Source organism: Podarcis filfolensis (assembly GCF_964270895.1).
Source record: "Podarcis filfolensis genome assembly, chromosome: Z".
NCBI lineage: Eukaryota > Metazoa > Chordata > Lepidosauria > Squamata > Lacertidae > Podarcis > Podarcis filfolensis.
The window spans coordinates 45,724,019-45,739,998 of record NC_139617.1 but is presented as its reverse complement, the minus strand read 5'-3'; the positions used below and the strand labels follow the sequence as shown (position 1 = coordinate 45,739,998).

At 45.9% G+C, this 15,980-nt stretch overlaps 1 protein-coding gene across 1 annotated transcript in view; it reads left to right on the top strand.

Moving 5' to 3' along the window:
* The window catches only part of MEGF9 (multiple EGF like domains 9), a 93,083-nt gene that overhangs the window by 64,409 nt on the left and 12,694 nt on the right, over positions 1-15,980 (top strand). The window contains exon 3 of the mRNA XM_083597308.1: positions 12,397-12,536. Within this exon, the coding sequence (XP_083453434.1) occupies positions 12,397-12,536 (140 nt within the window). The remainder of the gene's footprint in view (positions 1-12,396; positions 12,537-15,980) is intronic.

Here is a 15,980-nt window from a genome sequence, read left to right as displayed (position 1 = left end):
GCTTCCTTGCTGTGCAGCTATGCTTATTCCCCCGCCCTAGAATTATAGCATTGGAAAATATCCCTGGGGGTCATCTAGTCCAACCCCTACAATGCAGGAACCACGGCTAAAGGCTTCCTTTGTAGGAAGGGGAAATCTTACTCATTAATAATTTACTTGTAAGTATTCTGTTGATTTTTTTCCAACGTAAGCATATGACTTACAAAAAGAACAATAAAGCCCTCATGATAATATCAATACTCAGTAGACAATAAGTAGAGTATATACAATTGTACCTTGGTTCTTGAACGGAATCCGTTCTGGAAGCTAGTTCGACTTCTGAAAATGTTTGAAAACCAAGGCGTGGCTTCTGATTGGCTGCAGCAGCTTCCTGCAGCCAATCGAAAGCCGCATCAGATGTTCGAGTTCCAAATAACATTTGCAAACCGGATCACTCACTTCCACGTTTGCGGCGTTCAGGAGCCAAAACTTTTGAGTCGCAAGGCATTTGACAACCAAGATGCGACTGTATGTCTTTTAACCTGCGTAGGAAAGCCACTGTTGGGAGAGAAAATCTTACTTAACAAAGTTGGTAAGGACAATATTACCTTCAGGATTTTTATTTTATTTATTTTTAATGCAGAAGTTGCAAAGATTTGAGGTGGAACCAATAAAAAGTGACAAAGAAAATGGATATGTACCATACAAGGTGATTTGTACCTTACAAATAAATTGTCACTCTGGGCTCCTTTTGAAAAGACACATTGGCCTGAACACGGATTACAATCAGTCTGTTGAGCTAAAACAGGCATAGGCAAACTCGGTCCTCCAGCTGTTTTCGGACTACAACTCCCATCATCCCTAGCTAACAAGACCAGTGGTCAGGGATGATGGGAGTTGTAGTCCCAAAAACATCTGGAGGGCCGAGTTTGCCCATGCCTGTTGTAACTCTTTGTTGATATGGCTGTGATCAAAATCTGGGGACAGGAGCTGCACTCTGAGCATCAGCAGGAGCCATGTATTGCCACTCGCTTTTCCTGGTCATGCATCCTTGACCAAAAGAGTCTTATCACTCGCACCACCCTGATAAGCTAATTATTAACAGAGTCCGTGTGGTAGAGAATGCGGTTTGTGAGAGGGAAACTCAATCCTTTCCCTGAGGATTGGGTTGAGGCGTGAAATGAACATTGACCTGACAAGCTGCTGTGATGTATGGCCACTGCTGCTGCTACAATCAAACGCTGGCTTGGACCAACTAATTATGGGGAGAGTGAGAGGCTGTATGTCTGTTTATAGCGGGATCTCCTTTGTATTGTACACTATCCAGGTTTCATTTCAACATCTTTTGACACCTCTTGCCTATATTCTTTTTATGGTTAGAAGATGTTTGCTTTGGGTTGTGTGTGTGTGTGTTTGTGGTTTTTTTTTTGGAGTTAGACAAGCCACATTTTCTACTAATTCTTTCAGAATAAGATAATTAGATAAACATTCTCTCCCCTCGAGGGTGTGTCTGGCACCTTCATTGTATAGCTTTCATTGTATGCTGGGGGTAGTCTTCTTTACTCTGGCCTTTTCACACCTGATGCATATGTATTCATGTATGTATGTATGTCTTCTATTCTACATCCCATTAGTCTAAGTTATTATTATGATGCAAAGGTTTGGGGAAAGGTTTCAGATTCCATTGTTATTCCCCATTCTTCTGACTGTAAGCTATTTCAACTGATTTTGATACTGGATTTTTATGCGGTATTTTTATAATTTCCCCACCCCACACATTATGGTGAGAGACTGGTAAGAAATCTATTTGGTGATCATGCAGCCTGTGTGACTTTTGTTTATTTTGAACTGCAGTGTAGTTGTAAATCTTGATGTGCAGGAGATAATGTCATGCCCTATAACCACATTTCCAAGAAGAGTCCACAGGAAGAAGTGGTTAATCCATTATTATCTTTCCCCCAAAAGTGCAGCAGAATGAGGTCATATAATATCCAGTTTATTAGGATTAGCAATCTGCAGTCGTGTGCCAAACTTCCTGGTGGGGTTCAACTCCAACTGCATAGGCCAGGGATAGGCAACCTAAGGCCCGTGGGCCAGATGCGGCCCAATTGCCTTCTCAATCCGGCCTGCGGACAGTCCGGGAATCAGCGTGTTTTTACATGAGTAGAATGTGTGCTTTTATTTAAAATGCATCTCTGGGTTATTTGTGGGGCATAGGAAGTTGTTCATATTCCCCCCAAAAAATATAGTCCGGCCCACCACATGGTCTGAGGGATGGTGGACCGACCCATGGCTGAAAAAGGTTGCTGACCCCTGGCATAGGCTCATCTTGGAAAGCACATTGAGTTTTACAAAACCTGAAATATCCAGCTTTAAATTAGAAGCACAAACTATCTTGCCAGTAAGTGTCATTTATTCTGCTGGCATGAAATAGGAAACCCAACAAAGGAAAGAGGTATCCAGATGCTGCTTGATTATTTTTCTCATTCTCTGACTTTACGCAAATTTGTCATAAAGAAACTTGAAAGCCTCGTTATCACCTTATACACTTCCCAGAGCAAGGAGAGTCCAGCTGTTCCCTGGTGCTCCGGTACATCATATTCATTGCTCCTGGAACTGCATTTGTCTTTGTTCTCGCTCCACTATATCACCTCTTTAGAGACTTATACCCAGCCCTTCCTAATGCTCATGTGCTACTCAAATGGCTTAGATTAGAACAATTAAAATACAGTGTTGCCCTGCTAAAACAACAATCAAAACTCCCCCTGGTGGTGGAGCATTAAAACTGTTAGTAAAGCTAAGCAGGGTCCGGTATGATTTTAGAATTGGATGGTGGATTTTGTTTTGAGATTCCTGCATTAGATGACCCTCGGGATCCAGTCCAGCTCTATAAATTCTTTGATTCTGTGAAAGCAAACAATGACGGGAAGGTGGGTGGGATTCTGACCTTGCAGCTATACATATTCTGAAAGGCTTTACATTGGTACCTCGGGTTAAGTACTTAATTTGTTCTGGAGGTCCGTTCTCAACCTGAAACAGTTCTTAACCTGAAGCACCACTTTAGCTAATAGGGCCTCCTGTTGCCGCCGTGCCACCACCACACGATTTCTGTTCTCATCCTGAAGCAAAGTTCTTAACCCGAGGTACTATTTCTGGGTTAGCGGAGTCTGTAACCTGAAGCATATGTAACCTGAAGCGTATGTAACCCAAGGTACCACTGTATTACAGTTGGGAAGAATGAGGGCATGTATCAAGTGTGGGGATCTGTTTTCAGCCCGAGGGCCACATCTCGTTCTGTGCAACTTTCTGAGGGCCACATGCTGGTGATCAAAGGTGAACATGTAAATTTTGCCTTTCTGCAGTCAGATAGTTTCTACACTCACTCCGGATACTCACTGAGGCAAGAGGCCCCACTGAGGATACACTCCAGTCCAGAGGCCCCGGCCCCCGACATGGGCCCCAGACTGTGGGTGCCCAGTGGCACGTGCGACACGACGTGACATGATGTCATTGTTGCACACGCACATGCTGCTCAGCCTCCACCCGTCACCACTCTCCAGTGCCGTGACAGCGACAAGGCAGGGGCCTCCAACTCCACCGCAGAGCCTCTTTTGGGACCTGCTGTGGCTGCAGATGCACCCCGGAATCACATCCGCAGTTGCAGCACACCCCAACAGAAGCTCTGCGGTGGCGGCAGAGTTGTATCCTGAGGAGAGTTCGAAGGGCCACGCTAAGGGGCCTAGGGGGTCTCCATTTGGCCCTCAGGCCCAAAGTATTTACCCTGCCCTCTGATTTAAAGCTTGATTACAGTTGATGGAGGAAGAGGATGTATGCAAACACATCAGGAAGAACTTTCTGGCAGTAAGAGCTGTTTTGACAGTGGAACAGTCTCCCTCAGGGGTGTTGTGGACTCTCCTTCCCTGGAGGTTTTTAAGCAGAGGTTGGATGGCCATGTCAGGGATGCTTTCCTGAGATTCCTGCATTGCAGGGGGTTGGACTAGATGACCCTCGGTATCCCGTTACAATCCTACAATTCTGTGATTCTATACCTGCTTGAAACTTGGTTTCAGTTGGGAAGGAAGACGAGAGGTGTAAGCTGGTAAGGAGAAGCGTTCATAAGCTCACCTTCCTTCAGCCCCCGGCCTCAAGTGCTTTGCCCGCCTCGTGTCAGGCTGCCAGAAAAGCCCTTCCTCCGCCTGTTGTCCGATGCTGTGAGCAGAACCAGGCACAGCGCTTACGGTAATTAACTTTATTGCTCAGTAACCAAGGAGTCGGCACACGGCACATCCATCAGATAAGCACGTCAGTTGCAGAAGCTGAAGTTCCTGTCCCTTCCTTCCTCTTGTTTATACCTCCCTCCTCACTGTGACTCCGCTTTTCTTAATTGTTCCAGCCTTTTCTCGACTCTTGGTTCCTGTGCTGGGAGGGAGGGAGGGGAAGGAGCCAAATCAGGACTGTACAGTGGTACCTCGGGTTACAGACGCTTCAGGTTACATACGCTTCAGGTTACAGACTCCGCTAACCCAGAAATAGTACCTTGGGTTAAGAACTTTGCTTCAGGATGAGAACAGAAATCGTGCTCTGGCGGCGCGGCGGCAGCAGGAGGCCCCATTAGCTAAAGTGGTGCCTCAGGTCAAGAACAGTTTCAGGTTAAGGACGCACCTCCGGAACGAATTAAGTTCTTAACCCGAGGTAGCACTGTATTGCAGAGCAGGAGACAGAGCCCCTGCTCTTTCAGCATCTGTGGCTACCTTAAGCCTCTCCCCTTCTCCCTCACTCTCTGCTGATGATTCCTCCCTGTCCCATCAAAGGCCCCACAGATGCCCCCTGGACCCCGGGCTGCTACCACTCTTCCTCATCCAGCCAGTCCCTGACACTGCTCCAAGGATTCTGGTTCCTCAGCAAACAGGGCCTCACCCACTCCCCAAGTAAATGGCGTCTTTGCACAGCGCAATTAAATTTGCTCAGCTGCAAGAAAGGCAGTTGTGGAAAATGAATGGTTTTCTATTTGCTTCTGTTTGCGCGCAAGTGCCCTTGAGACGAAGACCCAGACAGGAAGGGGGTGGGGGAGAGTCCAGCTCCATCGACCCTCCAGCCTGCCTCTTCCATGGGAAGGGACAGATTGCACCCTGAGTTGTTGTTGCTTTTTAAAAAAAGAGATTGGTTTGTGCGGCTGGACTAAAAACAAAAATGAATGAAATTTTAATTTGTGTGTGTGTAAAGCTTCTTATTCTTCTTTTTAGAATAGCTTTGATGCGCAGTTATGGTTCCTCTTCCCTCTCCCCTTGGCCAAATAAATAATTTCTCTCTCTGACCCCTATGTCTCTACATGCACATATAGGTCACCCTCTATGCCAGCTGCAAACTCCTTTGCTGTGCATGGATCCTTGCACAGATGGAACAGATCCATCCACTTGCATGGAATTTGCCACTGTGTTCCATTCCTATGAGGATAGCTCGCCTGCTGTCAGTCTCAAGGAAGCAGTGCAGTTGTTAGATGTGGGACAAACAACTATTACAACTATTGCGCCATCTTGAATAATCTTACAAGCAGGAGTCAAGCACCACCTGAGTGCATGACTTCAGAAGAACAAAATGATACTTCTTGCTTCAGAAATGTTATCTTACCCATATCCAACTTTAATTGACAGAGCCAAGGGGATCAGCTGCAACATCCTGAGCAAAGCTAAGCAGGGTCCAGTATAGTTTCAAATTGGACAGGGGATCATTCATTGAAGGGGACTGGAATACCCTCGGGATCCCTTCAGCTCTATATAATAACAATAATTTATTATTTGTACCCCACCCATCTGGCTGGGTTTCCCCAGACACTCTGGGCGGCTTCCAACAAATATTAAAAATACATCAAAATGTCACACATTAAAAACTTCCCTGAACAGGGCTGCCTTCAGATGTTTTCTAAATGTCAGGTAGTTGTTTATCTCTTTGACATCTGATGGGTGGGTGTTCCACATGGTGGGTGCCGCTACTGAGAAGGCCATACAGTTCTATGGTTCTATTAATCAACCTAGTCATAGTCAGGGCCAGAATGAACTAAATAGTTGTGCCAGCAGAAGCTAGGGCAACAAATCCTGCTAGCACAATGGGACTTTTTCACCTCTCCCTCCATCACTGCACACACTCCAAATCAGCTCTAAAGGTGGGGAGCCTAGGAGAACCTCTAGAACAGCCCTGGGGTGGGGAATAGAGAGGCGATACTTCCAAGAGGCAAGCTGATAGAATGAGTGCAATATTGAATTTCACCCGTAGGACTGTCTCCAGTTAGGGTCCGCTCAGAGTAGCCCTGCCGAAGTTAAAAGACCTAAGTCTGCAGTGCCTATTATTTCCAGTGAGTCTACTCTGAGTAGGTCTAGCGTTGGATAAAAGGTAAAGGTAAAGGTACCCCTGCCCGTTCGGGCCAGTCTTGCCAGACTCTAGGGTTGTGCGCTCATCTCACTCTATAGGCCGGGAGCCAGCGCTGTCCGCAGACACTTCCGGGTCACGTGGCCAGCGTGACAAGCTGCATCTGGCGAGCCAGCGCAGCACACGGAACGCCGTTTACCTTCCCGCTGGTAAGCGGTCCCTATTTATCTACTTGCACCCGGGGGTGCTTTCGAACTGCTAGGTTGGCAGGCGCTGGGACCGAGCGTTGGATACAACCCACATATTTTGAAATTACTCAGCTTTTCCTGAAAGCCTACTGTTGTGCAGGCTATGCAAAGCTTTTCTTCTCTTCTGATCTGGCTTGATGATGGCAAAAAATAAAAAAAAAATGAATGTCTTTGTTTCTTCCCTGTCCACTGAAAATCCGCATGGTGGAATTCACATGGACAGCGAGCTGGTCCAGGGCCTGTGCCCAGAATGGCAGAACGCGATGGTGTGGGCATCATAATCTTGACCAGACACGCTTGGTGCTTTGACATTTCACAAAATGCCTTTTCAGAGGTCTTGAGGATTTGGGCTCCTCCGATAGATTTCAGGCAGACGGATTCCATTCAGTGGCATAAAGCGGGGGATGTTATGTGTACAATGCCCCAGTGTTTTCTGGGAATAAAGCTGCCCTTTTTCCTGCCCTTCCCCTCCCCGGCCCACCCCCAACACCACAAAGGGGGCTTTGCTGAGATTGCATAATGTTGGGGGTGGCAGGAGCAGGGACTTGGGGAGGGGGAGCACTTCCTCGGAACACAGAAGGTGTTATTAAATTCAGATGGTTTCAAATAGCCAAGACGGGGCCAGGGAGGAGCAATGGGAAACTGAAACCAGCCCCCTCACCCTTTCTTGCTAATAGGCATTTCTGCCCTCTTGATTTTCCCATCTCACATCCAGATTAATTGACCTGAAAATCAACATATAGGTTGTGATGTTTCCATTAAAGCTCAGTTTAAAGGTTGGTGAATATAGATGGTTCCCTGTGGAACCCTCTTGTACAGTTCCCCTTTCTGTGGACTTGCTGGACTGTTTTGTAAGACTGGCGAGGCAGATTATGTTTCAGTCATTAAATCTCATTGAATGGGTTGTTTGAGATCCTTCTAAGAGAAGAGACGGAGGGGAAAAAAGACATCCTTCCTTCCTCCCTCGCTTCCTCCCTTCGTATACCCAAGCAATAGGTGTGCATTTCTTAACATCATACCCAGTCTGCTTCCCCATCTTGCGGGTTCCATGACTGATTTATTGACTGTCCCCTATTCTTGCAGCACTGAAGTGTCTGTGAAGCAGAAAGAAAACAGCTGGCTTCCCCCGTCACCTGGCTCCTTGAACCTGAGAGAAGCCTCCTTTGGTCATTACTCACAGGCATACACACCAGCTCTCTCTTTACTGGGCCAGCCCCTATTTTACGGAATTTGTCTTCTGTAAAGCCACATTCAGCATTCCAGTATACCTGAAGGAGCGTCTCCACCCCCATCATTCTGCCCGGACACCGAGGTCCAGCGCCGAGGGCCTTCTGGCAGTTCCCTCGCTGCGAGAATCCAAGTTACAGGGAACCAGGCAGAGGGCCTTCTCGGTAGTGGCGCCCTCCCTGTGGAACGCCCTCCCACCAGATGTCAAAGAGAAAAATAACTACCAAACTTTTAGAAGACATCTAAAGGCAGCTCTCTTTAGGGAAGCTTTTAACGTTTAATAGGTTATTGTATTTTAGTGTTTTGTTGGAAGCTGCCCAGTGTGGCTGGGGAAACCCAGCCAGATGGGCGGGGTATAAATAATAAATTATTATTATTATTATTATTATTATTATTATTATTATTATTGCATGGAGGCTGGAAATGCACTCAACCAGCCTCATTCCAGATCAGACCAATTGTCCTTGCAGCCCTGTACTGACAACTCTTCCCGGGCATAGCTCTTCAGGTTCTCAGTGATAGGAAAGCTGGAGAAAAACTTCAAAGGAAGCAGAACTTGCTGCAGTTCATGCACTTGTCTGTGGTCAGAAAGGGAAATCAGTCAAATAAATAAAATTGACTCACAACTTTGTGGGTTTTTTAAGTCCACAAAATATACACTATTAATGTTTTTGAAAAACATTGGTTTGATGTTTCCCTTAAATCTGAATGAATGTAAGTTACGTAAGTCAGAGCTTTCCAAACTGTGTGTTGCGTCACGTTGTGTGTTGCGCAAATGCTCCCTGCATTCTTAAAAGGGGTTAGTTTAACCTCCGGTTTGCTACTAAAACTGAATTACTGTGTCATGAAATAATGCATGTCTAAAAAGTGTGTCACTAACATGAAAAGTTTGGAAAGCTCTGATGTAAGTTGTGTGAATTGTTATGTAAGAGCTTTACAAGAAAAATATGTGCGGTTTAGAAATGATGTCAAATTTTAAAAATCAATCAATTGATTGAGCAAGGTGAATAATGTAGTATTTGGTGGAAACTGAAGTGCAGCAGAATGGAAACAGTGCTGATTGTTTCCACGCTGGAAGGGAAATAGCTGCCTTCTTGCATTCCTAGCAAGTGATTTGTTATGCACAGGGATGTTAGTGAGACTGTGCTTTTTAGGTAGGTAGTGTTGGAATCTTCATGCAATCTGAAATAAAGTAGCCACATTTTTAATTATTTTACCGATAAAGAAATTTCAGTCTAGCTCCTCTGCACCACTCAGCACAGCTTAGAGCAATTTTAAAACCACAATATTGTAAAAGGTAATAAAAAGACATTAAAATGGCAATGGTAAAAAATGCAACAGTAGATGCACATTAAAATGACAGATATATGTGGGTAAAAATGCAACAATAAAATACGCAGTCAGAAAAATGCAACAGTACAGAAAAAAGCAGTAAGAAACAATAAGAAAAAAAGCAACAGTACATGAAAATGCAAGAAGAAAAAGAAAAGGAATTAAAAATAAATAAGAAAAAAGTTTGGCTTGGGAAGTGAATTCAGTTTGTTGTCTTAAGGGCGGGGGGGGATGCCCAGACTTCTCCTTCACCTCCTCTTCGACACCATAATCAGCTTCTTAACAGCAGGGTCTCTCTGTGTGTGTGGTTTGGGCACATTTAAATTGTTTACCTTTTCTTGGAAAAGCCTTCTAGAACCTTTCCAATATGAGAGCTATGAAAGAGGATGTTTTCATGAAGCTTTATTGACCAGAGGCAAAACCTCTTGCCTTGCTTGAAAGCTTTAATTATTGCACACACCCGGCCCATCTGTATCGAGTTGAACATCCTGCCAGAGGGGCATTAAATCCAGCACTCGATCCCCCTTTAAAAAGTTTAATAACTTCCTTTTCTGCCTTGCATCAGCCAAGAGGCATAAAATTGGGGGTGGGGGTTGTGCAAAGACCCTGGGCTGGCCTGCGAGTGGGAAAAGAGATTTAAATATGCAGACTTCTGGAACTCAGTGGGAAAGTATACACAGATGACTATTTAAGTTGCAATCTTATGCTCACCTGGAAATCAGTCCCACTGACCTCAATATGATTTATTTTTGAGTATTATTATTATTTATTAGAAATTTTATATGCCAGCCTTCTTCCAAAGATCACAGGGCGATTTACAGCATAAAAATATAAAATGTAAAATACAGTGGTACCTCAGGTTAAGTACTTAATTCGTTCCGGAGGTCCGTTCTTAACCTGAAACTGTTCTTAACCTGAAGCACCACTTTAGCTAATGGGGCCTCCCGCTGCTGCCGCACCGCTGGAGCACAATTTCTGTTCTCATCCTGAAGCAAAGTTCTTAACCCGAAGAAGTACTATTTCTGGGTTAGCGGAGTCTGTAACCTGAAGCGTATGTAACCCGAGGTACCACTGTACATATAATAATAGCAACAGCAACTACCAATAACCCCCCTCCCACAAACACATTTTAAAGGCCATAGATTCTTCAGTCAGCCAAAGGCCTGGTGGAAGGGAAACATTTTCACCTGGCACTAAAGGTGTATAATGAAGACACCTGGGAAACCTTCCTGGGAGAGCTTTCCACAAGTGGGGAGCCACCGCAGAGAAGGCCCATTCTCATGTTGTTGCCCTCTGGACCCCTCACAAAGGGGGCAAAATAAGAAGGGCCTCAGCTGATGCTCGCAGGGTCTGGGCCGATTCATATGGGGAGAGGCAATCTTTGAGGTATCGCAATCCTGAGGCATTCTAGGCTTTATAGGCCCAAACCAGCACTTTGAATCGGGCTCAGAAACTAATTGGCAACCAATGTGGTCGGTCCAGGATTGATGTAATATGCTCAAACCATATTGTCCCGGGGAACAACCTGGTCACTGAGTAGGTATGCGTAAGAGTTTCAGTGAGATTGGGCTGCACTTATGTAGCTTATTTCTTAACTACACCCAAATAGTGTTGTACCCCAAACCTGAACTTTATGCAAAGGGGGGCCATAAGGGCCCATCCAGGCATCCTTTATTATAATATCAGAGTAATTGTGTGGGATCCCACTTTCAGTACCTTTTACGCTTTCAAATGTTTCAGTGTAGACATACTGCTTCATTTCCAATAAGTACATGCCGCTTAAATTATTGCTTAAATTCTGTAACTTTACACCACAAATGTTCCAGGGTGGTTCCCTCCCCCCCACCCCGCTTTTGTTGCAGTATAGCAGAAGACAGGGCCTTCTGGGTGACTGCACCCCAACTTTGAGGCTCTTTCCCTTCAGAGGTGCCGACAAATTCCCTTGTTTTCCCAGGCTTTCGGAATACTTTTTTAGCCTAGCCTGTTCTGTTTATAGTTTAGTTTAGTTTTTATTTTACATCGCGTCTGCTTTTAATCTCTCTATCTCTCTCTCTCTAGATTATTGTTGGGAGCTGCTCAGAGACCTTTGATGAAAAGTGCTTTAAAAATATTACGAATAAAAAAATAATACAATTGAAAACAACCCATGGTTTGTTTGGAGAGGGAGACAAACATTGAGCCCTCATTTGGCTCTAGTACTAAGGCAAACCATGGCTTAACTCCTGTTAGCACAGCATTAGCAAGAGAAAAAGCAGGGGAGTTGCTGTGATTTTCTCACTGTACACTAGCTTGTCTGCTCATTCATTCACTCATTCTAAGCTATAGTTTGGCTTAGTGCTTTGTGCCAACCAGGCCAATATTTGCAAAAACACACACACACAAACTGTTGGGGGAAACTTAGATTTGCTTAACCATAGCAACAAGACAGCCTCCCCTCACTCTGTTTTAAATTTGGCTGCTGAAGCTTGAAAGAAATCCAGGGCTAGATCTTGTGTGTGGCTGGGGTTCTGTGACCTCAGTTCGGGTTCTGCACCTCATGTAAAAACCCCTCCTCTGTTGCAGTGCAGATGCACAGTTGTGCTTTTATGTGCAAGTTATTGCAGTCAATGGCACATGGGATGGAGTAGTTGACTGGCTCTGCCTATTGGCTTGCCGTTTTGCATCCAACTTCACCCAGCTGTTGCTGGTTAGGCAGCCACTTGTTGGAGGAACTCTAGCACTGGCTTTCCTCCAGCAATCAGAGGGTTGGATTAGATCTTGGATGGGGGGCTCTAACCCATGAGCCTAACTTTCCACAAAACTACATCCGTCTGCCCCATACCTGACATCTTATATGATGTCAGGTGTAGGGAAGGTTGAGGATGCTGCTAGCAAACAAACAGTTGGCAGCTGAAGTTGTCACCTGATGTCATAACAGCACTTGCCCAACAGTCAAAAATAGTCTGTGGCGGGTGTGCCAGTTCTTCCTATGGCCCTTGGGCTGAAAAGAGTTCTGTGCCCTAGCTGACCCCAGGGAGACTGTAGCTGTATGGTTCTCTGACCTGGTTGTTGTTGTTGGAGTTAGGGCTTCTAGCAAAAAAAAAGGACAAGTAGATCCTACTATCTAGAAGCCTTTGCTATCTCTATGGTGAATTGGCTCTTCTCCCATGCTATCTTCACTCAATGAAATAGTCTTGTGCCGAAGAGGTTCCCATCATTCCTCCTTCCCTGACTCACATCGCCTCTGTTCTTGTTTGTTTTTAAACAGCTCTGGAAGATGTCGCTGCAAAGCTGGTTCAGATGGCCCCAAATGCACCCAGTGCCAGGAAGGCTACTCCATGTTCAACGGGACCACCTGTGAACCTTGTCGGTGTAACAACCATTCTGCGAGTTGCGATCGGTTGACAGGTGAAAAGCAAGGGGGGACTCAGGTTTTCTGGTGACCCTGGGTAAGGTTGGTGGGGTTTTGTTGAGGATGATCAAGAATAACAAGGCGGCATTACAATCCAGTTGTGTATCCTCCAGTATTTCAGAGAGGAAGAGAGGAGCACTCTTGTCTACTTGTAATACCCACATTTTCAGCATGGAAGGGCTGTAGCTAAGGGATAGAGCAGCTGCTTTGCCTGCAGATTATAGGTGCAGAAATATATGTGCCAGTATGAACCATGCCCCCACCATGCCCATCGCTGCTTGCCCTCCCTCTTGTTCCCTTCCTCCCCACCTCTTGCCTCTTCCTCCTCCACTTCCTGAGGCTGCAGACATGGCCTTTCAGAGGTGTTTTGGCATGACCTTTTTATGATTGGCAAAGCACCTTCCAGGTCGTGTCAAAGCACCTCTGGGAGGTTGTGCCTGCAGCCTCAGGAAGCAGTGACAGGAAAGAAAGTGGCAAAGGTGCAGGGGTGAGGGAGCAAGCAGGTGGGCAGGCAAGTGACGGTGGTGAGATGGTGGTAGAGGAAAAAGAGGTGGTGTACCTCCTTTAAAAGGGATGCGGGTGGCGCTGTGGGTTAAACCACAGAGCCCAGGGCTTGCCGATCAGAAGGTCAGCGGTTCGAATCCCTGCGATGGGGTGAGCTCCTGTTGCTCTGTCCCTGCTCCTGCCAACCTAGCACTTCGAAAGCACGTCAAAGTGCAAGTAGATAAATAGGTAACACTCTGGCGGGAAGGTAAACGGCGTTTCCGTGTGCTGCTCTGGTTCGCCAGAAGCGGTTTAGTCATGCTGGCCACATGACCCGGAAGCTGTACGCCGGCTCCCTCGGCCAATAAAGCGAGATGAGCGCCGCAACCCCAGAGTCGGCCATGACTGGACCTAATGGTCAGGGGTCCCTTTACCTTTACTTCCTTGAAAAAAGCACTGGGAATGTCCTCCATTTGAAACCCTGCAGAGCTGCTGCCACTCAGTTTAGACCTATGGTTCTTAACCTTTTGCGGGGTAACGGACCCCCTTGAGAATCTGATAAAAGTTATGGATCCCCTTCCCAGAACAATGTACATAAATATATGGGCACACAATTCTGCATACAATTTGCGCCCGGTTCTCGGACCCACTGAAACCCACCCATGGACTCCTGGTATAGACAGCTTGACCTAGATGCACCAGTGGTCAATATGAAGCAGTTTCCTTTGTTCCTGTGCTCACTCCAAGGATCTCTGGTGATATTCTCCCAGCCTATGAGAACCAGTGTGGTGTTGTGGTTAGAGTGTTGGAGTAATGACCTGGGATGCCAGGGTTCAATTTCACATTAAGCCATGAAACTCACCGGGTGGTGAACTTGGGCCAGACACCATCTCTCAGTCTCACCTGCATCACAGGGTTATTGTGAGGATAAATTGGAAACAGACAGTAAATAAGCTAAAAGTCTTGAAAGTTTAGGCATGCCAATAATGGTGTTTCAAAGACTGTTTCTCACTCAAAAGCAAAACTAAACCTCAAACGTTATGTAGTGATCTGACCATTATGGGATTAAAGAACCTCTTATTACGCACCTGAGCAAGACTACACCCTTAGACTCTCAATGCATTTCTGTTTCTGTCTAGGATAGTTGAGTACTAAACAGTCTGTTTTCTTAGTCTGCAATAAAGTGAGCCTGAGTTCTAGCTAAAGTCTGCTTATATCAATGCAAACAGGTAAAGGAAATATATTTTTTAAAGTACCTTTTCAAAAAATATAAAATCTTAAAACCAGCAACACTCATGGCTGAACATCAAAACGATTTCACCCAACACTATGTTTTGGGATAGACTGCCTTACATAGCTGTCAACGTTTCCCTTTTTTAAAGGGAAATTCCCTTATTCCGAATAGGATTCTTCGCAAAAAAGGGGGAAAGTTGACAGCTATGTTGCCTTATGGCACCATCTGATTTCTTTTGTATGTATGCTCAGTGCTAATATAAATCAAGAACTTTAGAGATGTGGGTTGTCTGCCCTCTTGTGGCAGCTGTTGAGACACCATGGAGGCACTTTTCGTTATTAGAAATAAGCGACAGTCAAAGGCTCAAAGCGGACATGTCTGCCTTCCTGCATGCTAGTCTGAAACCCCACACCGATGCAAAGCTTCCCTGTGTTGACAAGGATTTTTGGGGAGGAAAGCAGAACTTGGGTGCCCCTTGTCATAAAGCTGTTTCCCAGTGGGAGGAACATCCTTACACAACAGAAACCCCATAAGGGTATTATGGTCTGAAATACAATAGTAGATGGGACATAGTAAAGCACAGTTTTCAGTGGAGAACGGCCATAGCTCAGTGGCAGAACATCTGCTTTGCCTGCAGAAGGTCTGTGGTTCAATCCCTGGCATTTCCAAGCAAGGCCAGGAAATAAAACTGTCTTGAGACCCTGGAGAGCCATGTGCAGATAGTATCGATCTGGGATGGGGAACCCCAGGACCAGGGGCCATATGTGGTCTTCCAGGCCTCTCTGGACTCCCCCAGTCCACACCCCCTCCCACCAGGTCACACTGTTCACTGGCCCTGCTTTGCCTCCTTGAGGGCTCTGGTCTGCCTCTGATGTGCCCTTGAATTCTGACTATGCCTCTTGCTTATCAGGGTGGAGAGGGCTGTGAGTGTGCATGTGGAAGCTACCCTACGGTAGAAAGGCAATATTTACATGCGTCTCTCCACTTACTACTGGCCTGCTCTCCACCCCGAAGGCTGCTCAGAAGGGAACGTGCATTTCATTCCCTGACCTGGAGATGCAGGAGGTTGAACCTGGTACCTTTTGCATGCAAGCCATGAGTTCCACCACTGAGCTGTGACTCTAATTCAATACAAGGTATCTCCAGCATCTGCTCCAATAGTGATTTAAATTCTCTGGGTACTGCCAACAGTAAATAGAGCCAGAGCCAATGGAGACAGCTCTACATTTGTCCTCTTTCCTGGTGAGTTCTACAGGAGACAACACTGAGACTAAGGAGGAGATGAAGGTCCTAGACAGGGATACCCCCTGAGCTGTTAGTGGGACAGCTCCCTATTGGTCCTAATGGACCAGCCTCCATTGCTTTCAGCCATCAAGATAGTTGAAGGCCACTCTCAAGTCTCTCTGCTTATTTTCCTTTTCACTGGGCTAAGCATACCCAGCTCTCAACTGTTCCTCATTAAACCTGGGGTTGCATCCAAGCCAGTTATACTTGAAGTAGAGCTACTGAAATTAATGAACCTACATGAGCGGTGTCCATGAATTGCAATGTATTTATGCTCAGTAGGACTAATATTGGCTACAACCCGTGGTTTCCAGACCCCTTGCCATCCTGGTCACCTTGCTCTAGACCAGGCTTCCTCGGCCCTCCAGATGTTTTGAGACTACAATTCCCATCATCCCTGACCACTGGTCCTGCTAGCTAGGGATCATGGGAGTTGTAG